At 38.0% G+C, this 24,228-nt stretch overlaps 1 protein-coding gene across 7 annotated transcripts in view; it reads right to left on the reverse strand.

Moving 5' to 3' along the window:
* APP (amyloid beta precursor protein) overlaps positions 1-24,228 on the reverse strand; it is a 254,504-nt gene that overhangs the window by 52,347 nt on the left and 177,929 nt on the right. For all 7 annotated transcript variants that reach the window (XM_003364177.5, XM_003364171.5, XM_003364176.5 and 4 more), the window contains 3 exons: positions 23,775-23,933; positions 7,768-7,896; positions 6,776-6,875 (listed from right to left, as the gene is read on the reverse strand). In XM_003364177.5, coding sequence (XP_003364225.1) covers positions 6,776-6,875; positions 7,768-7,896; positions 23,775-23,933 — 388 coding nt within the window. The remainder of the gene's footprint in view (positions 1-6,775; positions 6,876-7,767; positions 7,897-23,774; positions 23,934-24,228) is intronic.

A 24,228-nucleotide genomic window follows, 5' to 3' on the forward strand; every position in this document is an offset into this window, starting at 1 on the left:
TTACATACGTCAACTTTTAAAGGACCTTATCACTGACTTCCACAGATCACCTAGAGGACGCAGACACTATATTTATAGATTCAGTCAACTCTTAAGAAAGAAAAAGACAGCTTATATGTTTTTTGGATATGATATGTAAAGAGCCAAATGTTTACCAAGCACTAAACTAAGCACACTATGGTTGAGTTAAACGCTTACAGGCTGTAACCTCCTGAGACTGTTTACAGACCGGTTGGGTCTGAGGTATGATCCGCACTGGTGTTGCCACATCTCTGTCTTCCTGTTTAGAGACATATCAACGTGGAAATCAATTTGTCAGAAAACTGAGGTGTTACTGTCATACGATACTTCCCATTTTAAAGATTAAGATGTTTATAAACAGGTTCACTTAATGTATTTTCATGCTCTCATCATAAAATGAGTGGCTCTATTTGGAAGAGTAACTGTCTTGCTAAGAGGAGGACAAAGATATACATTTAGTGGTAGGGAAACAAACAGAGATCATACCTGACATTCAGGGAACAATACTGGCGAAAGTACAAGTAAAGAGCTCTGAGACTATTGTAAAACCAAAGGAGGAACACATCTTTAGCAATTTATCATACAAATCAATGTTCTTGTTTTCAAATACTTAAATCAGCCATAAAATATAAAATCAATATACCTTTAAAAGTCATGTCTTATGAAAAACAGAGAAGAGTTGAATACATGAAGAACTCTCTCACTTTATTTACTTTTATGACTTTTTTTGTTTCTCCTTGATGCCTTTCCTTGACTAACAAAGATACTTAAAATTCTCAGTAGTAATGAATGTCCCATTTTGTTAGTCTGGCAAGTGCTGTAAATATTCTATTTTAAACACACTACTTTGGATGCTTTAAATCCAAAAACCAATAGGTTTATTAGGGACAGAGAATGGAAACACTGTCTTTGAAATAAGCATGATGTACTTTTTCCCAAAGAGCAGAAAGTTTTATCAAGAGGCCATAGTCAAATTGTAGTAAAAAACGATAAACATTCTTTCCCCAGCATAAGTTTCTTGATCTCCAGCCACGTATTTCAACCCTACTCCTTTCACTGTGGATTTGTTCAATCAGAGATCCTTCCAACATCTGGTTTATAATAATTGATGTTTTTATTAATTCTGAACGCAAAAAAAAAAAAAAGTAAGCAGAGTATGAAACAATTACGCCTTCCATCTCCCTTTCCTTCCTACTGCCTTTCTCATAAATTGGTCATTGCAGCATTCTGTGAAACAGCCATCTCCGAATGGAAACCTACAATATTTTTACCCTTGGGGTAGCTGCAAAACGAAGCACTCCGATAAACAGCCTCAGTGCCAAGAGAAGGAGAACAGAATCCTTTGAGCACAGATTTAAGGAAGATTACCAAGGGCAAAAAATTCAGTCATCTCTAAATAGCAATTTGACAAAGCAAAAGTTGAGCTGAACAAAAGAAGAGATGACGGAAGTCTGTCTTTTTGAAGGGTTAAAAGATGATTAAAACAATACGGACATTGAAGAGGATGCAAATTTTCATTAAAATAATGATTCCCTCATTTGTGGAATAAAAAATAAAGTGCTAAACAGCCATTTTAAATGAATAAGGGGATTTCTTCCATCTACAAACAATGCCTTAAGCCTTTCTTTGCAAGAAAACTTCATAATTTGCATGTAAATAACTTTTTTTTTAAAAAAGGAAAATATTAAATAATAAATGAGTGTGCCTGGGAGCAAGCACATAATAATTCAAATTGAATGGAAAAATTATTATAAAATAATAAAAGGCAAGCTTTTATAAAACAACTAATAGGGTAGTTTTGACAATTCACACTTATTGGTGAAGCACATGAAATAAATAGCCTCAGACTGTAGTTGACAAGACAGTCAAAATGGACAACATACTTAGTAAATCAAATGTCAAAGTATGTGAATTGGGCAGATAACCAAACAGTGGCGTGTCATGACAATGATACAGGACAATGGTGTAAAATGTATTAATTACAGCCCTTAGAACTTGGCTTTATCCCTTATTTTGACAGCTTTGCCAACTGTACCCATTTTGTCAGCATGATCAATGACAGCTTTAGAGAATGCTGGGGTAGAAGGAAGAGGTTTCTTTTGTGCAACCCTAGGCTAGGAGTTCAGGGAAGGTCTTCAGGGTTATGGAGGAGTCGCCCTGAGCAAGCTAAGTTAAGGAGCAGCTAGCTTGCAGCCTGAGGATTCGTTTCAACCTTGTCTATGATCACTACCACCTACAAAGTACCAGGTCCTCTGTCGGATGGCAAAGATACAACAAGGATCACAACATGGCCTGGAAGAGCTCCGAGGACAGAGAGTTGATGGACATGTAAACAAATAATTAAATACCAAGTACAGTATGCCATTAGAGGTGAATACACACTGCCTTAGACACTGAGGTTAAGAAGAAGAAAATTCTACTTGAGAGAGGAGAATGGGTTGCAGAGGGAGCATGAATTCTGGACTCAGGCAGATCTTTGCTTCAATTCCACTTTCCTCATCTTACTGCTTTTTTTCTTTTGTTTTGTTTTTTATTGTTTTTTGAGGAAGACTGGCCCTGAGCTAACATCCGTGCCCATCTTCCTCTACTTTATATGTGGGACGCCCACCACCGAATGGCTTGCCGAGCGGTGCCATGTCTGCACCTGGGATCTGAACCAGGGAACCCTGGGCCTCTGAAGCCGAACGTGCAAACTTAACTGCTGCGCCACCGGGCTAGCACTCCTCAGCTTACTGTTAACGGCAAGTTAGTGACCTCTCTCTACGGTTCAGTTTCTTCATTTGTAAATTGGGGGTGGTATCACTGAATTCACCAGTGTTGTCACTAGCTCATATGTTGCATTCATGTGAATTACAAAAAGCCCCACTTCGTGTGTCAGAGGCCCAGTGTCAGAGGGATTGGCTCCATCAGTGGCATGTAGAATGAATGTCAGTTGTCACTCTAACACTAAACCACTGCCACATATTTGGTGGCCCTGAACCCCAAGGGTGAACTTTCATAAAGAACTTGGACCATCAACATCATCAGTAACATACCCGTTAGTTTGCTACATAGCTGTAGCGCAAATGCTAGCTCTTCTCTCTTGTTCTCTATGCAAATTAGTCAAGGGTTTCTAGGAGCATGGACATTTCAGTTGAATATTGAAGTGCTACTTTTCAAGCAGGGAAGAACCACGTGCAGGTGTTATTTGTATTTCAGCAGGGAACTCAGGCAGCCCTGAAGAGGAAGAATTTGGGGAGGAGGGGGCCACGGTGAGACAGGAGGCAGGATGACTAGTCAGGAGTCTAGGGAAACTCATGTGACAGGGATAGGGCTCTGAGCTAAAACAGTGGACGTGCAGAGCAGGGATTCCACATGAATATAGGAGGCGGACTATACAGGACTTGAGATTGCTAAGAAGTCATGGGTGAGGGAGAGGAAGGCAGCATGGATAAGTACAGAACAACTGGGAGAACCCATAACTGCGATTGTAAAAATGAGTAAATTTCAAGCAGGACACCATGAATTCCTTATACACACTGATTGCAGCTTGGGAAATGTGTCAGAAACTGTGGAATATATCACGGAAACTCAGTAGATAGGCTATTAAAACTACGGATTTGGGATTTACTGGAGTTAATTATAGCAAAGTAGCATAAACAGATGGGATTGCTCAGGAAAGCACGATGGGTGAAAAAGGGCAGGGCGGAATTCACTGGCCTGATAAATTCCACGCTCTCGTTAGTCACACTTTACTGTTCTCACAACAGTGATGCCAATTGCCACTTTCACCTTCCTTCTAGTGTGGCTAGCTTCTTCCTCATTTTCATCCACAATAGAGAATTCTACCCTTACGAGAGCAAAAATTAACTGAAGCAGATACACCTGTGTCACTAAAGATACCGGCAGTTCCCCAGACTGGTGAAAACCCTTCATCTCAAGACCACCTGTCATTCCTATTTAATAAAACTATTTTATTTTTCTCCAAATGTTTTACTGCATTAAACACACCCTAGGTGCCCACATTTATAAGCACAAACTTTTTACAGGCATGCATTTGTAGGTAGTTTCTGATCTCATCCTTTTCGTATCCTTATTTGCACCCAACTGATTCCAAATCTAAGGGCTGATTATACACAAAAAGGAAAATAAATGCAAATCAGACTAATAACAAAGCATTCAATTAGAAACTATTAAGATGCACAAAATATACACTGGAAGAAATCCATGAAGATCCTATTTAGAAAGTAAGCTGGGAAACAATTTCTGTTATGGAAAACTTCAAACATATACAAAAGTAAAGAGAATACTACAAACAACCCCCATATACTCACCACAGCTTAAACAATTAGCACCCACGGCCAATCTTGTTTCATCTCTATTCCTGCTTTGAAAGTGAGTTATTTTTAAACGTCCCTTCAAATGAAGAGCAACTAGAGAAGACAACTAAGCTCAACCCAGAAAAGCCATTCTCCCCAGTGAGTTCTCTCTGTTTCAGCTTCGGGGTTAGGAGCCCAAATGGTGCACGGGCCTAATTAACGGAAGTTCATTAACCCAAGTTTCTTTTTCTATAGGAAACAGTCATTTAAAAATGGAGGCAAAGATTTTTAAAAGATTATCTTTCAGAATTTGGTATCCAGTATATTTAGAATGATAGAAATATTTTAAAAAATAACGTGCTCTTAATCCAACATAATAGCTGAGCTTTCCTTTTTTTTTAAGAGAAAATTCCATGGTTCCAATTCTCTGAATATCTTCCCTGTCACTGAGATTTGAAGTTTACTGTGTTGCCCTATTCTTGGGCATTTTGCAGCATTCAAGATATCTGAATCACCATCTGGTGCTGTGAAAGTGTGACTCATAAGTGGCCACTGTTTTCAGTAGGATCTTGCTGAATAAAACGTTCTGATAATTTAACTAGAAAGAGTCAACCATAATTACTGGGTGAGACTGAATTATTGGTCATCAACTTTCTAGTCCTTTGCAAGGGCTCTATAGTTTGGTCTTACTGACAAGACCTCAATTGAAGTTGCACATGAAAATAAGCTTGATAAGACAGCTATAAGCAAAAATACATTTATCCAGAAGATCTGAATTTCAGTTCATTGAGAATATGATGATTTCTTTCATTTCGTCCCTTCTACAACTTTTTTGGAGAATTTTCTTATACTTATTTAATATACATTATTTTAAAGTTTCCTTACTAATTTAATTTCTATCTTACAAATATATCTAACAAGTATATTCATTTCTTAAAGAAACTTTAATAGAGGGAAATATTAATTGGAAATCCTGTCTTCAATCTATGGTGTAGACTAAAAACGCTACTGACTATACTATGCTCATAAGATCTTGCTCAACATCTAGTTCTCCCTTTAAAATAAAAGCTTGGGAGACACACGAAATTTCTTTTCAAAGCATGCAGCCTAAAGTCTACTTGATTCCATCCATTAATACACAGTACGGAACAGAGCATCATCACCTGGTACGCGCTTAATACTTGAGAATACAAACAACACTCACAGGCAGTGTTAAGTTAAAAAAGAAGGAGTAGGATAACACTGGCAGAAAATGTAAAAAGCAAACCAAGCAGTGTTTCGGGCACTTGACAGGAGGAATTCCTATAACGGGTACAGCCATCTCTAACATCCCGGGTGTTCTGATTTCAGATAACCTACATCTATCTCCAACCCAATCAACGAAGGGTGGGGCTCGTTATGGGGAGGGATACACCACAAACATACTGCTTATCTGCTGACAGTTTATGCACCATATCTCCAGTACACACACATTAGCTTTATGTTCAAAGATTCATTAGCATAACTGTTAACTGTACTTTGTGAGATACAGGCAAACAAATATGGGCAATTTGGGGGTTTACAGAGAATTATGTTATGCAACACTTCATTCCTTTTCCAAGAAAAAGAGAAAAAGGAGAACTTACTCATATGAAATATTAAAGTTGTCATTAGGAAAACTAGGGACACAAAAGATACTGGGCAACAATGTCAACGTCAATGTCCTGGTTTTGATCATGGATTACAGCTTAAGTGGGAGATGCGTACACTGGACTTCTCTGAATTATTTTTCCAACTTCTTCTAAGTGTATGATGATTTCAAAATAAAAGTTTAACGAAAGATAGTGGGCACATATTTAATTAAGTTTCAACAACAGAGAATGTGCATGGCTGTAGGCGGGGTAGGGGAATCAAAGAAATTTGCGGCTTACTGAATGTAACAATAACGTCAGTCAGAAGTCACAGTTTTGTACTTTTGCTGTGCTACTTCAGATATGTGTGACATGGGCAAGTAAGTCACTTAAATTCTAAGTTTGAGCTCCTTCCGTGTATAATGGGGTATCATGCCACTCCTCAGGTTATGGGAATAAAGAATTAAAGGATGAAGGAAGGGTTGTTTTTCTTAAACTGTAAAGTACCAAAGCATCATAAGGTGAAATGTATAAGACTGACTAAATTAGAAGAAAATTGCTGACAAGTACAATCCAATAACAAGTGGCCCATTATTACACAAGTACACCTTGCATCAATCTGCGTCCCCCGAGTCTTATAAGTATGGATAGTTAAGAACAGATGCAATTGCCAAGGTCAGACCTAGTGCCATTCCTCTAGAGTTTCACTTAAAAGGGCATCTGTTCTTTTTCCTTCCACATGTTAAAACACTGGTGATTCCTGATGCAGATGAACTCACTTCTCTGATTTTCCCCTACAGGAGAAAAATGTGTATATGTACAGCATCAAAAGAACAGCCTACTCACCAACTTCATCCTGAATCTCCTCAGCCACTGCAGGTACATTGTAGAGCAGGGAGAGAGACTGGTTCATGCGCTCGTAAATCACACGGAGGTGTGTCATAACCTGCGTCAAACGAGGACAGTTCCAGGTAAACCATCTCTGGAGTAAGGACTAGTTATTTTCCTCACCAAGCACTGCAGACAGATACAAACTTCCAAAATAAAACTGACAGAAGTGCTGCTGGAACTTTTAACCTGAAAGGGCGGTGTTATTTTTCTTGTTCTCTCATTTTTTTCCTCCCTAAATTAGAAGCTGCTTTCGATTTCCCATTATATTGTATGCTTGTAACTATAAAGTATAAAGCTAATTAAAAACATCATTTCTGCCCAACTTTGATTCCTAATATTGAGGCTCCCTAAAATAACTACTGATGATAAATATATTTCTTTGCAAATTTAACAATAGATAGAAACATATTTTAATTTGACTAGATATTTCATGATATATAGATAGAGAGATGTGTGTGTGTGTGTGTGTATACATATATATTTTTCTATTCAAGGAAATGTAAAATTTCAGATTTCCAGAGGTAGATCTCAAGTTTCAACCTTTGGGAATGAAGGAGTATAAAACATATTATTATGGGGTTTCATTTAAGTTCACATTATATCCAAGTATTGGAGTAGCGATGCCGTTTATGATAGCTTGTTACAATTTAGTTGAAACAATTTTAGAGGTTTTGGTTTATACAACTTTTGTTTTATTTCAGCCATCAGAGTTTTAAATGGTTCCTTAAGAATCAGTAGCCATAGACCCTTAAGATTTTTATATTCCTTATTATTTTCATAACTCAGAAAATGCCAAACTACATGTTGCTCTAAGATAAGCCTTTGGAATTTACCAGGTATTAAAGATCTCTTGCTATAGAAGTATAACACCCATAGCTACTCTAGGATAGCTAAAGATCCAACTCAAAGCCCAGGGACACTGGGCTGTCCACGCTGCAGATGATTACCTGGGACCGGATCTGAGCAGCTTTCTTTGGATCCACCATGCGTACATGTTCAAAATGCTTTAGGGTGTGCTGTCTGTCTTTCTGTTCAGCACGCACATACTTCTTCAGCATATTGAACACGTGACGAGGCTGTGGGGAAAAAGGGAAAAAAATGCTTTTAGGTTTGTGCCCAAAATTGCTTCTTTCGGTCAGAAGTCCCATGGATCCATCCCTTGATGTGAAAGCATTGAGTCATCTTTTTGCAATTCTCCCTTCTAACCCAATTCTCCTACTCCTTTCTTAATGGGTAATTACTTAGTCACTTGGCCACTTTTTACTTCTACAGGAGCATTTAGCACTCACATATATAATGACTGTTCTCCTTCCTCAACGTTTTCCTGTTAAATAGTGGCATTCCACTCTAGAAGGAGAGGCGATTTTGGATTTGTCAAGTTTAAGTTAGGTCCTTCCCTTTTTTCACCCACATATAACAGCGTTATATATAAGACCATATTTCTACATGCACAGTGTTAATGGTTATCTTAGCAGTCATGCACACAAATAAACCCATCAGCAGCAGCATACAACAGTATAACAATCAAAATGAGAAAAATAATAGGCAATTTAACCACTACTAATTTGTAGGCCAAGGAATAAGTGATAAGCGATGAGACATTTTATTTTCTAGGAGAAAGACCAAGGCGAAACTGTAGTTATTTTACTTTGAAATTTAATTAAATTCTTTCTACGCCATCAGATTCTAATTCTCTCAGCAACAATTAAGCTTTTTCTTAAGTGCATTCATTTTTTTCTAATTGGTTCCACTTCATTTTTATTCCAGTCTTGAGGACATTCATTTTAATAAAAAAGGACAAAGGCTCCTTTGTCTTCCACAATTCCATTGCTATATGCATTCTACTGTGTGATTTTGTAAAATGATTTCCAAAGATACACATTTCTTCTTCATTAAAACAAACAAAAAATCAGCTGTGGAAGTTCATGTCAGAATAGAATTTTGGCCATTTGGGCAAATCTAGTTATTATGAATCTACGAGTCATGGACACCTTGAAAACCAGTTGGAAGGTAGAGAATTTATTCACAGAGATGGAGGGTGTGTGTGTGTGGGGGGTCCAATATTTTATAGGGTGTCCCTCCACTTCTCCTTTTGCTTAACTTACAGGCCACCTCCCTGCCATCCCAGGCGGAAGTGGTTCCCTTTCTCTGCGGTCCCATGAAATGCCATGCAAATCCCCATTATTGCACTTAACACAATCTATTAATTTATTTATACTTCTGACTGTCCTCTTCAACTTTGAGATCCCTGAAGGCCAGATTTGGTCTTTCTTATCAGGAATCACACAGGACACAGTGCCTGACTCAGAAAGGGTGATCTGTACTTGCTTGCTTTCTGCCCTTCACAGGCCACATTCTCATACTTCAGAAAATAAATAAATACCAAAAAAAACCCCCAAAAACCTGCATTCATCTGCCTTATCTATTTCTTTTACCCTAGAAGCTAAGTCCTTCTCCATAATCTCAGAAAAGGTAGACATCACAGCTTGCAATGTAGCTTTTGGCAGTACATCATTATAATTCTCATTTGTGCTAGGAAATCTGGCTGAATCTACAAATGAGAGAATGGTCTTTTAAATCTTGAAAGAAGAGTAGAGAGAGAGAGAACAACTGACAAGCTACATCTATAACATATATATTTAAAAAATGATAGGTTTATACACACTAATTTAAAAACGTAATTTTTAAAAGGTCAGAAACTAAAGGCTGCCTATTGTTGAACGTGACAAATATTTTATATGCAGGATGGTACAATCAGGATATTACATACCCCTGATGCTTGCTCCTTGTTCAACACCAGCCTAAAAACTCCCTCTAGTTCTATTGCAATTATACTTCCAAGGTTGGAAACAGAAAGGGTTGCGACTAATTGCAATTATCCTTGATGTCCCTGTCCCTTACTTGTGCAGCTGACTGGCTTAATGTGCTTTCTTAGTTGCTCTATTTCATTTTGCTCTCTTGAAAAGGCTTTATTGTTTTGAAGAAAAGAAATTTTTTAAAGAGCTCATAAAAGAAAAAGTATTTCAATGAAAACATAGGGTACTTTTCATCATAACTTTCTTTTCTTCTTCTATTTTTCGTGTTTTTGCAGATAATCACCTATGAATGTTTCTATAAGGCATCTTATCCTAAAGGATTGTCACAACCAAGTGTGAGCATCAGAATGTAATGGCTCCACACTGGCCTTGGCATTACTGCATTAAGCTAAATCTTAAATTACGGAATGGGGAGGTAATTTCTCTTAAGTAACAGCTGGGTCTCCCTTTTTCTTCCACTACTCCTACAAACAGCATAAATTCCCATGTGCTGATTATTAACATAAACATCAATTTTAAAATGAATGAGAGTCTCAAAATTATCTACGCCTGCATTTTCTCACCTGTGCAGTTCAGACAACATTATCTTTCATATAGAGAACATGGGGATAAAAATGTTCTGTGTTAGTTACCCAGCATAATGCTTAGTCCATAGCAGGTACTCAGTACACATTCATTTCTTCTACTCAGTCCTCGCCTCCAACATTCTCCTGCCTTTTCTTCCCTCTAAGCAGTAACAGTTCAAAACTTACTGACTACTTACATGAACGAGATCGTGTTTTAAGTGCTTTATGCATAATGTGGACAGATTTTTGGGATCCCTCTTCCTGGTCTAACAGGCAAATCTAACAAGTAAACTGCACAGGCTTTATGTGAGTATAATAAAATCCACACTGTTATGAAGCAGCTGCGAAGGCCATCTTCAGCCTGTGTCAAATGACCTTGCATCCCCACATCTCATGACGAAGACGCCAGCTGGACAGATCCACAACAGGAAAAGATATAGGGTACCTGCTCTCACATTTCCCAGCTGCATTTCTTAGAGATCGAGGGAATAATTAAGGACCCTGGTTCTTACCTCCCTTCACACACAGATATCAGCATCTCCGAACTTGTTTGATGTATAACCAAGGAATTCTTGTTTATGTTACCTTCAACGTGTAATCTAGAGAAAAGCCCAGATGTTCTCTATCCCTTTTTTTATTGACATATATGAAATCTAGCTGTAAGTCTTTTTCTTTTCCTCTTCCCTGCACATGCACTGTTTTGTGGAAGAGAGATAAGCTGCACTTAACCTCACACCCCTCCGAGCAGCTCCATCAGAGCGCTCTGTTGAAACGTTTTCCTGGGGTTCGAACTCCTCTCGCTGATTACTGAATAAACTCCTTCACTAATATCACCTAGACTCTTTATTTCAGCCGACAATAACAACTCATAAGTCTTCCTACCAACCTTACGACAGAGGTACAGCTGCTCTTCCCACTTCACAGATAGAGCAAACGAGGCACAAAGGAGGTTGAAGGCTATGTAGCTGGTGACTCAGCGAGTTCCAGAGCTAGTCAGGGGTAGAGCAAGAACAGATAGTCCAGCTCTCAGGTCCCACAGCCCATTGTCCCAATCACTGGGTGACCATGCCTTTCAAGGAAACTCTACAATGGACCAAGGTAAAGACAGTTCTACGCAGTAACTTAGAGAGTTGAAAATAGAAAGAAATGACTGAATGGTTAGAAAAGAAACTCTTCCAGGAGTTCTCGCCTGAATTTCTAGCTCTTACAAGCTCAGACAGTACTCTTTTGGGACATGCTAATATCTGCTTTTTCAATTGTGTAGAAGACCCACCAGATTTAGCCTGTTCAATCTCTCAATTACTGTCCTTGGTTTTTGGCACTCTGCTCTGCGTTAGCTCAAATGTCAGATGTAGGGAGGAGAAATAGCAAGATAGGAAGGGACTCCGTTAATCTGTTTAGGATTACTGGAAAAAGATTAAAGGTATTAGTGAAAAGTTAGGCTTTTGTGACACACATGGATTCTGGTTCTAAATCCATGGATAATTAAATAGTGAATGTGTTCATATGTTTAAAATTGCTTATGTCATTTAATACCAACATTTATTTATAAGCTTCAGAAATGTATTCCTAACTTTCCCCGCAGAATCTCTGGAGCTCGACAATGACACAGGAGCACACAAGGCTCTCATGAGCCCCCAGGCCTCAGCCTGGCTTTTGCGCTCTCTACCAGGGAACAAAGCTCCTGCAAGAATAATGAGTCCTAGGAGGCCAGAGTAAGCTATGACCTCATCATTGTTTATGTGAGCTCAGATACACACTGTGTGCGCATCTATATAAACAGAAGTCTTTTCTTCCTAATGGCGATGCCCCGGGACATGAGATAATTCAGGAAGACATTACAGGGTCCCTCAATCAATGAATTAAAGGGTTCTGCTTCGTTGATTTATTCATGTAAACACATTTCTAAGAATCATTATTAGAAATGAAAAAAAAGTAGATTAGCTCTTATGTTGGAGTAGGCAGATACACCATACCAAATAAAATGGCGGTTACGTCTACACCTCTGAAACAAAAACTACTTTTAGTTAAGGAGGAAAAACAGAAAACATTTCCCTGTGCTTTTATGTTTTCACTTGCATTAGGTTAAAAAAAAAAAAAAAGAGCCCTGTCTTTGGCATATGATTCGTGCATATTTGATTCAAATAAAGAACTAATTGCCTTTACAACTTCTGGCCAGAATACAAAATTCCCAAGGTTTAAAACCAGTTATTTCTAGAGCTGTATCCTGTACCACAGAATAAAAGGGAATCTCATTTAGGGAGTTTTATTTCATTATGCTACCACAAAGATGAACTTCTTAAAATTTTAATTAAAAACACAGAAACATTCATACAGAAATGACTGGAAAAGAAATTCCTGGTATCCCTATGAAATATGTTCTCTTAAAAGTAACTGCTATTTCTATTGTCACAGTACTTATATTTAAGACAGGATTATTCATATGGTTAGAAAAATAAGCATAAGAATTCACATGCTCATCATAAAGATACTAATAGTAAGTAAAGATTAAGAAACGTGTTTAACTTCCATGCATATAATTTCAGTCATTCTCAAGTCTTTACATCTTCTGTCACTAGTAACATTTGTTTTCCTGCCCAATTTCCCTGATTTCATAATTTTGATATTGTATATATTAATACTACAAACCGTTTATAGTGGCTTTGGATGCCAATCTTATTAAAACGTATAGCAAAAAACAGAGACAACAAAAGGAAAAGATCTGTCCCAGGGTGACTAATTATATCCAATCCTTTTTATTGTCACTATTGTTTCTGAAAGAGTGTTTAGCCTGTAATTACAAAGTATCTATTTGCACTGGACGTGGCAGTTTTCAATTTGCACTCAATTCACTTCACAATCATGCTGTATTATATAAAATCATTTCCAAGAGAAAGTTCTTAAAGGATTAAGAGTAGGTATTTCCAAAATGGTTTAGACTTAACCAGAAAATAGAAGACTTACATTTTGGAAGATTAACCATTTTCCCCTCTTGGAAAAGAGTATAACATACCTCTAACTGCTGACACAGTTCCTGGCACAATTTGGTTGCTAAAAAATGTTTGTTAATTAAATTAATGAATAACCTAGAGCTGAATATAATTTAAGAAGTAGTTCCAGCAGTACAATATATCCTTCACGGGATCTGAGTTGAAAATAACCATCTCTCTACTAAGAAGAGATGCATTCCCAATTTTCCTGAAATATACTGATTTTACAACTCCACTTGATCTATTCATCCAGACGGCTGGGATCCTTTAGGGAGCTGTTTTAATGGGAAATACCTTCCAGAAAATTTTTAATAGACTCTACAGCATGTTCAAACTAGCGTCAATAAGAAGATTCATTTAACTAATTTCAAAAGGTGCCATGGTTTGGGTTTGCTGTCAGGTTAATGTAGGTAAATTTGAAGTAAATTTCATGGCCTTTCCCTTAGAAAGTAATTTAAAAAAAAATTAATTTCCCCACTTTTCATATGTATTGCCTTGTTCACTCGGCTCTTTCATGCAGTCTCAAAAATTTGGTGTCCCTGGACTTAGGATCAATCACACACATTTGACTGACTCAATGCCAATCACGTCTGAATGTGTAGCTTTTTATTCCCCAGTTCACGTGAGAGGTATCTTAAAACTTGACTATTCAGCTGTATTGTCCCACTCCATAGCTTTATGCTCCATCTAGAAATCTGGCAACTTATCATAATAGACACTTGTGCCTTAAACCACTTCCTGATGGGAGGGAATGATCTGTCAAGAGCTGTTAAAAGCCCTGGGCATAACCCTGCCAAGAAGAAGGAAGTAAATGAGTCGTTTTATGGGGAGCACCCGAACCTCTCCAGGTCACAAGGGACTTATTCAGAAAACCCTTTCCTGGAGCATTAAATTGCACCCTTGTGGTTTCCAACCCTGTGACTGGGGAAGTTAATCACCTATCAAGAAAAAGCAATTCTCTCTGTTTTCACAAATAGGTTCATGGCCATTATTTTCACAGTTCCACACGTTAGATTTCAGGAAATCTTGAGCATACAAATGCAGAATGTACAAAAATCCCTGTGTGCAGATTTAAAAAACACGCTTAAGAGAGTTAAACCCCTTTCTGCTTGAGATGGTCTCAGCTGAGTTTATTTTCCATGTTGGCCCCAGCATTTCACACGCTCCCTCACTGCTGCAGGAAAAATCTGAAAAAAAATTGACATTCGGGAATCTTCCATGGGAGCCTTTGGATCCAGCTGTGTTCATCTTTAAAGCTAGGAGTTGAGCTAATTTTTAAAGTCCACTGCAAAATTCATCCACATTCCTTTCTTTAGAAGAGCACACAAATAATTTTTGTAGTTTAAAATGAGTATGAAGGGAAAGGACGATTCTATGCCAATTTGAACCTAGAAGTCTTGAGGGAGCAACAGAGAAAATGACAGTAGATTCTTGAGCCTGCCCCCATTCAGTGTTTCTCAAGGTTTGATGATGTAGCTGCCTCTCCATTCCTTCCTAGCATATCCAGATTACTACTTGGCTCCAGCTTTGTGTTGTAACAGAACACAGCAGCATGGAGGCAAATCTAAATTTATCCCCCATCCTCTCTCTCCTCCACAAGGAAGCAGATGACTTCCTAACAGGGACATGGGACCAAAGCTTCCACATATGCTATCCTAATAATCTTTCTCTCATAGGGAGGAAGGTGTCCTTTCTACCTCACAATCTCATCTAAACCTTCAATTACTCCTTTTGTTTCTCTAATTGTGGCTAACAAAAGCTAGAAGAATGTTCATTGTAAAAGACTAGAACAAGAAACCTCAAACTGCAGATGGAGGAGGAAGAATCCTTCTAATTAACTCACTTGGCCCAAGCTACAGGTTATACAAACGGCAAACCTGGGCATTAAGGACAGTGGTTTATACTCCACTATAAAATATAGAAAGTAAGGGTGGCTTTAATCTTGTCACTCACAAATAAGTGACCTGTTGTCAAATCTGGTAGGTTTCATGATTTTTTCTGGGATATTTCTCTAGTTCTCAGAAACAATTTATTTTGGTTACTGTGACATAATAAGAAATATATTTGGTCTCCTTCCCTAGTTCCTGACATAAAGCTCCTAAAACTCTTGTAATTTTGTGAGTGATTGGGTGACAGGAGCATCTTTTGTTATATTTGGTCTTCATCCCTGGTTCCTGACACAAGAGCTTCTAAGACCCCTTGGAGGGACCAGTGTCTTTCTGTATGCTCAGAAGGTGACTCTTGGATGAGCAGGACTGGTCGCTATAGGAACCAACCATGTGACTAGAGGGTTGGAACTTTCAGCCCCATTCTCCAACCTCCAGAGCGGAGAGATAGGCTGGAGATTGGGTTCAATCACCAATGGGCAATGACTTAACTGGTCATGCCTACCTAACAGAACCTCCATAAAAATGCTAAACAATGAGGTTTGGAGAGCTTGCTTGTCCTGTGAACACACTGAGGTGCCAGGAGTGTGACATATCCAGAGAGGGCAAGCAAGCTCCACACCCTTCACCCCACACCCTGCCCTATGCATCTCTTCCATATGGCTGTTCCTGAATTTTAACCTTTATAATCAATTGCTAATGGTTAAGTAAAGCACCTATCTGAGTTCTGTGAGTTTCATTCTAATAAATTATCAAACCCCAAAAGGGGGTCCTGGGAAACCACGATTTACAGCTGGTGAGTCAGAAGTAGAGATGAAAATCTGGGACTTGTGATGGGCTTCTGAAGTGGGGGGCAGTCTTGTAGGACTGAGCCTATAACCTGTGGGGTCTACGCTAACTATGGGTAGTTAGTGTCAGAATTATTTAATGTGAGGGAAACCCTCCCCATATTTGGTGTCAGAATACCGAGAGTAGAAGAAATATTTTTCCTTCAGTTTCATAGACCACAGCTATAAACTAGTGAAGACAGCATACAAAACTGAAATTTAGGACCTGACTCAAACCCCATGATTTATGCTTTTGGACCAACTTTAGCATACACTGGATACAGAGCTTAGTTCAGCCGATCTGACACCAAAGAAGGCCCAGAAATTGTTCGGATGTGGGTGCCTTCAATTCTTGTTTAGTCAACCAGCAAAACATGCTGAAGCTCTTAACGATGAACAGGATTATTAATGCAACCCAGAAGGCAAAGCCTACAGAACTGCAGAAGAAATCATAAATAAAAGATGTTTTCAAACACCACACATCTTTGGAAAGATGGGTCAAATTGTTTGATCATCCGACAAATGCCAATTGTGACATATTCTTGACTTTTTAAAAGAGACTTATAACAATATGCTTTAATTTTGCATATTCATACTTGAATTTTGGCATTTTTGCTTCACAAGTCCTCTAACTGGTTACCATGTTCAAAGATACGTACATTGACATTTCTTTTAATTTCACACTCTCTTCATACGCTACCTAATGACGATGCCTTGACCTTTTAGAAACATTAACATAAGGAAACTCAAGGTAAAGCTTATAAAAATACATGTATAACCTAGGATCTTTAAACTGACCCAGGGATGAGCTTCACAAATTGAGTGAACTCCTTGAAACCCACGCGTAATCCTGTGTGCGTGCGTACATGTTTCTAGGGAGAAGATCCTTTGCTGCCCTGTGTTCTATAGGGCAGATATCTGTAACGTTGGACAGGTAAGTCACCACTGGATTGTTAAATCATGTGCTATGCATCTACCTACAAAAACTAAATATTTATACTTTCATAATGGGCTTTCACTTTCAAGGATGAAATGAAAAGAGAGATCAACATATGAATATGTCCATGCAATCTTTGCTGAAATGAAACACGACATGCTGGTGTCATATGTTTTGACAGCATCCTATGAAGAGTTATTTCAACTTGGAAGGTGGTAACTTGGTGGGCCTCTGCTGTAGAGGGAATCTGAGTGATTAGTATGGTCTCAGAGGCACAGGACAGCTTTCAAGCTAATGCCTTTCCTACCTACTTCTTAACTTTCCATTTAACTTAATTCAATTAAAACAGAAAACACTAGTGTCTCTGGTTACATACTTCCTGCTCGTCTCTAGTGAGATCTGTCTATTGAACTTGGTAAAGATTCAAAGCAAGGTAAGGAGGAAGTACTGAGAGGCTTTACCGAAATAGCATGCAAACCACTTAGCATAGGTTATAGGATTTTGTTCAATAAATGCAAATTCTCTTTTGTTACTGGGTCTGTCCTTAAAAGCTTTCAAGTTAATGAGTTCCCTTCACTCACTAACTTATACAAGTCTCAACTAAAAATAAATGAATGATGAGTGAATAATAAATACATAGGTGTAGGATAATTATTTATATTTCTCATTGATGATTTTCAACCTAGCAGTGTTTAACTTTTAAGTACACTGTGATCAGCGTTACAGAATTTTGATTATATTCAAAACTTGAGGGTAGAATGTCTTAAACATCTTAGTATTCATCTCTCTCAATGCCTTCACATATCACAAATAATTTTTAACTTACTTACCATCCATTATATTAACATGTAGATGTATTTAACTCAGAGATATATGCTAGCTACATACATTCCATAAATGCTTCATATTTATTTTGCGCCCAAAAGTGATTAGTAGAAAATGATGGGTTGTAGGGAAAAGGGCAGTTAGCAATATCATATAAAAACTAAAATAGCCAAGTTTAGCACCTCAATTTCGTTTTGCTTTGGAAAACATAGTTACACCAACATTCACATTGGCTGAAGACTGATTTAGTTGGCATCTCCTCAGGCCATCACTAGTTTGCCTGCCACTGAACATCCAATAATTGCTGTTTTCTTTTTCTCCAATGATTGCTGCTTCTTACTGAACATTTATTGCCTTGCTGCTAGAATTCACCAAATACCTACTAGAACTCACCAAAGAGAAGCCACCAAAATCTCAGTGTAGGAACAATCATGTTCCTTAATGATAAGCTCACAAATCATGATGTTAATATTCCACCAAAGAAGTCCATGAAGAAGTTGTCAGGAATCTCAGCAAAATTTAACATTGGGCTGAACTATTCAGAAATGAGAAAGGAAAGGGTGCTGGTACTAAAGAAACTGCCAAAATTATTTTTGCTCAGTTAGATGTAGAGAGTCTGAGTGTGAAGCAGTAGATATAAGCATGAAATTAATTTTAGTGTGGATCAAGTGGATACAATCATAAGACATTGGAAAAGCCAAACAACACTAATGGCACACAGACGGATGGATACACATGAAAATGTTCCTTTATGCTCACTGCCACTTAGAAAATGCTTAAAAGTTGCTGAAGTCAGGAAAATACGATGTCGTCTAATAGAAGATTTAGATTAAGTATTTGTAAAGACACCAAAAATCTTAGAATTACAAAGAAAATTTTGGTTATTTCTCTCTCATCTTTAAAACATTTCAATTCTTACTAATTAGGAGCTCTTAAGCTTTTCCAGACCTAAGCCAACAATGGAAAGTTGATTTTAAACAGAAAATTCCTATCTAGACATTGGTTTAACTGTACAGGATTCTACTTAAGTCTATTTTTTCTCTTCAGATTACAGAGAATATTGACTAGCCAGGCATATCGCATAGATCGTTTCCCTATCTATGAAGTAGAACCCTGACAATTACAAGAGGCTCTGATAGTATTTAGCTCAAATTTCATGAGGCCATGAGTTGCCTGGATATGAACTCAGATAAAGTAAGAAACTACAAGGATGCGACTATGGAGAGCTGGTTGATAAACGACAAGTTTAGCTTTAAGTAGTAAAGTTTGGTGGCCAGAGGCTCCAAGGGTGATGGAAGTTAAGCACATGTGATGTAACTCTGGAAAGAAATTTTTAACTTTTCTGGGAAAAAACAAAAAGCCTTGATTTTCCAAGGAAACTTTCAGGGAAGTGAAAAAGTCGAAGGGGCTGGTCCTTAGAAGAGTCACCCGCCCTCAAGAGAGTAAGAGTTTATCTTGAGCACAAAGACATAACTATTTTATTTTTATTCCTGGAGAAAGTAAAGCTGTTTTAACTATTATAATAGTTGAAATATTTATTTATACCAAATAGGTATATAGTTCTAACTATGAGTCAAACAATGTACTTTCAGTTTGGCCATTCAGTATATCAGGCAGTAGGCATGTAATTAATTAAAAAGGAAATTCAGAACAGAAAGCACACATAGACATGAGGAGTGACAAATGAAATTCACAGTGGAGCAAGGAGTTCTAGCTGCACAAAAACATCATCTCGTGATACTTCCAAACTTGGGTTCAAAAACATAGATAAAAGCATGGATTAAATCTGAGCTTCAAAGAGACTGTGAAAATAGTCCATGTTGTTTTAGAGTCCCATGTTTGGGATGTCTGGGACTGGATGGTAGAATTTGGTCTGGGGTAAGGGGTTAATTATTCTGGACATGATATCAGCTACAGAATTTATAGAAAAAACACTTTGACTAATTCATTCCTTACAGGCAACTAACATTTACTGAATATTTCATATTTTCCAGGCAGTGTGTTATGTATGAGGGAGATCTCAGAAATATTTATTTATGGCTCCAGCACAAGTAAGACCTTTCTCAGATAATAACTGGCAAGTTCTTGATTTATGTCTTTCAAAAGCAATATATAAAAGTCCTCAAGAAGGGATTTAGGATTTTCTCACATTTTCCAAGGTGCAGAGCTAAATGTCATATTAAGCTATACGTGAAAATTTAAATAAAACTCTCAAAGATGTTAACTTAATAAAAACGGCAGGTAATGACAAGACTGCAGGCCTGTGACTATCTAGGCCCAGTTTTTATTACATAGGAGAGGTTTTATGCATTTCTAGGTAAGAATTCAACAGGAATGCTTGGATCAATCAACAACAATCTGACCTTTTTGGACAGTAAAATAGTTGTCCCTAACCAAGGTTTAAATTTTTATTTCAAATAAATATGTTGTCTAATTCTATATGAAGTGATCAACAGGCCCAGAATAAGCAAGGTTATGAGCACTCTGAAATTGTCCCTTTGATAATACATGAAGCTTTGGCAAACCTTCTTCTTGTCACTGTCTTTCCTGTCATGGCTGATGGGACTAAACCAAAAGATCTGAAATGTGCAATTGGTAAAGACTCCATTCAGTCCTCATCTTATTTTTAGCTCTTCTAATGACCATTTAGCAAAGATCTATCAGAGATTGGACTTCCAACTTGAACCCTTCACTAAATGTCAGCTATTAAGAGTCTGGCCTCAACACCCACCACCCTGCCCTGCTCTGGCAAAATGATCCAAATGGCCACACCCTGAAAGGCAGATCCTGTAGAAAAAGAGAAGAACTAAGGAATTTTTTTCTCAAAGAGATATAAACAAAATTTTACTGAACAGTGGTAAGACAGACATTTTTCTCTGAATAGAAAATTAAAATGCTAATGTGAATATTCTTTTTCAAAAGCTTTTTGTTCAGAGAGGAAGTATGGTCAAGCAAGAAGGCACTACAGTGGTCAACTGTGAGTCACAGCTCCATCCTGTCCCTTACTAGCAGTGTTACCCTGGACCAGCCACCCAATCTCAGTGACGTCACTGGTAGAACAGGGTCAATACTATCTCACTATCTGGAAAAGTACCAGAAGCTCTTTTACGGTTTCTCACAGCTTTCTGTGCTATAACTTTAACATAGAAAGAAAAATCAAAATGGTGAGGAGAATCAGCGTAAGTGGGCAGCTTTTGGTTTAGTTAGATAATGTACACATAGTCTGTCACTTCTAGCTAAGATTCAAGTAACAGTAATCAGATTTATCCGCCTGCCTAAAACAAAACAAGAAAATGGACCAAATATATAAAACAATGTTTCCACAAGATATCAGACATCAGGTGAAGGACAGGGATCCCCGAGAAATGGGAAATCAATATGGTGAGCTCTATGATTACCCAAGCTTACTGCCTTGAGCTTCTGTGCTGTGGCTCGAGGTGGGGATAACCAGTGAGAGCCTGGTGGACTCCCAGAGTTGAGGATGTGGAATGAGAGTCTGAAGAGACCAAGGTGGCAACAGTTTGTAGGATAGAGTACTTGAGGTGGGGGAGCGGCTCAGAGAGAGCCCAGATATTTGCAGATGGTACCCCTTGAGAATGTAGCTGAGTGATAATATCAGCACATGCATGGGAAAGAAATTGACGAAGGCCAGGGGAAAAATACGTCCAAAAGTATTAGAGGTAACAGTGTCTGGTGTTCACAAAGGGTCAGGAACAGTACCCGTTCCCTTCATCCTGGCAGGAAAATAACATTTTGTGGTAGATTACTTCAGAAGGGTCTTCCCTCAGTAGCGGGGAATAACTAGCCAGAGATTGATAACTGCTCTGATCTCAGCTGACAATTCTCAAAAGCAAAACCCAAAAGGATCATACTGTTTCCAACTAATTTAACTACATTCCAGAACAAAGCTCAAGGATATTTATAGGTGTATAAAAACATGCAGCATTCAACAAGGTAAAATTCACAATGTCCTAAATCCAATAAAAAATTACTAGGCATGAAGTGATGCAGGAAAATACCACACATAATGAAGAAAAATCAATCAAAATCAACCTAAAGGTGATACAGATGTCAGAAGTAGCAACCAAGGATATTAAAAGTAACTATAACGCATTGCAAAGGTTCAAAAAGCTATGTAAAGATATGGAAAATATTGAAAAAACAAACAGAAACCCACACTGAACTTCTAGATGTGAAAACTACAATGTATGAGATGAAAAATAGCCAAATGGGATTAACAGCAGGCTGAAGTACACCACGGTTCATCATAATCAAATTGCTCAGAAAAGAGTGATAAAGAGAAAATCTTAAAAGCAGTCAGTTAAAAAAAGATAGGTTATTTACAGAGACATAAAGGAAAGGATGATATCAGTATTCTTGTTAGAAACAATGCAAATAAGACAATGGAGAATCATCTTTAAAGTAGTAAAACAAAAAAACTTCATCCTAGAATTCTATACCCAGCGTAAATGTCTTTCAAAAGCAAAGGTGAAATTTTCAGACATACCAAGCAAAAGAACCCTTCACCAATCTACATGCATTAAAAGAAGTTTTAAAGGAAGTCCTTTGGGTAGAAGGAAAATGATTCCAAATGGATCTACACTAGGAATGAAGAATACTGGAAATAGTAACTACATGGGTGAATAAATAAGATAGTTTTCCTGTTATTTAAAACTCTTTAAAAGATAACTGACTCTTTAAGGAAAAATAACAATAATGCAGTAGGGAAGTATGACAGCAACAGCCCAAAAACTAGAAGAGGAGAAATGGAAGAACTCTATCGTAAGGTTCTTGTAATATATGTGAAACGGTATAATATCACTTGTACTGGTAGAGTAACATTGTGAAAAGTTAAAAATGTTTTCTATAAACCCTAAAGCAACCACCAAAATAACAAAATTAAGACGTATAGCTAAAAAGCCAACAAAGATGATAAAACAGAATCATAAAAATATTCAATTAGTCCAAAAGATAGCAAAAGAGGAAACAGGGAACAAGGAACAGATGGAATAAAGAAAACAAACAGCAAGATGATAGATTTAGACATACCCTATCAATAATTTCATTAAATATACAGTCTTCTCAATTAAAAAGCAAGATCCAACTACATCTGCCTATAAAAAACACACTTCAAATATAAACACAAATCAGTTAAACAAAGTACAAAGATGAAATATGCTACCCTATGCTAACATTAATCAAAAGAAAGTTGGAGTAGCTTTATTAATATTAGACAAAGTAGATTTCAGAGCAAAGCATATTACCAGGGACAAAGAAGGCCATTTCATAACGATAAGGGGGTCCAAGAGGACATAACAACCCTGAATGTTTATGCACCAAAAAACAGCCTCAAAATACACAAAACCTGATAGCATCACATGAGAAATAGACCAATCCACAATTACCATCAGGGATTTCAATATCCCTTGCTCAATAATGGATAGAACAAGTACACAATGTCCACACTCATACTCTGAACATTCCCTACATCCACAGTAAACTCTCCCAGGAAGCCTCTGAGGAAATTTATTCCTGCAGTGCTTGGTAAGCCTTTCTGGGCATTAATCATTAAAAACCACACAGAAGCGTCCTCGTTGCTGACGTCATGTCATTCCCCACAGAGAATACTAGCCACTGCTCTGAGCAGGAAATCTGACTTCTAGTTCCCGTGGGTCCACTAAAAAGCCTTGTAACTCAGCAAAATCTCAACTTTTCTTGACCTCAGTTACATCACTTACACGATGAGGGGGCTGAGCTAGGTTATGTCTAAAGTCCTTCCAGCTTTTATGGTGCCATGACTTCAACTATGTCATGAATTGTCAGCACCTCAGGAGCATCAAATCAAGTTAGGTCTTGCATTGTAAGTCCCTGTACGCCCGTCCAACTCCTCTGTGGAGAAGTAGGAGTATGTGTCGTGCTGGGATGACCCTGTGGAGGCAGCTGCCAGTGACCCTTTAACTTGCAAGGGGAATGGAAGGAGGTCGAACCTGTGAATAATGGTGCTCACAGCATTTCTCCAGATTTCTTTCTCATGGCCTTCAGTCTCCAATGCCCCCACCCCTACTGTCTGTGCTGTGCTCTGAAGCGAGCAGTGAGGCAAGACCTACCCGAGGGGGAACAGCCTGCAGAGCGGTGATGTAGTTCTCCAGAGCCAGGCGGCGGCGGTCGTTGAGCATGGCTTCCACTCTGGCCATGTGCGTCTCTACTAACTGCTGTCTCTCGTTGGCCGCTTCCTGTTCCAGAGATTCCACTTTCTCCTGGAAATGCTGACAACACAGATACAGGCACGTGTCAATTGGGAACTGAACAAGTAGGGTGAGGCAGTAAATTTAAGTCTTTTAAATTAGATGATAGGCTGTTTTATTAAAAAGTTTCATGGTCATTTCAACATTTTGACTAATTCAGCATGTTTTATGGGTTACCTCTCTTTCCTGCATTCCACCCATAACCCTAATTTCTCATTGCAAATCATTCTTTTATATGGTTGCTGGAGATTGATTTGACTAACCACAACACAGTATAAATTTACGTATTCTTGAAACTCTAAATTACATTCCATAT

Source organism: Equus caballus, chromosome 26 (assembly GCF_041296265.1).
Source record: "Equus caballus isolate H_3958 breed thoroughbred chromosome 26, TB-T2T, whole genome shotgun sequence".
NCBI lineage: Eukaryota > Metazoa > Chordata > Mammalia > Perissodactyla > Equidae > Equus > Equus caballus.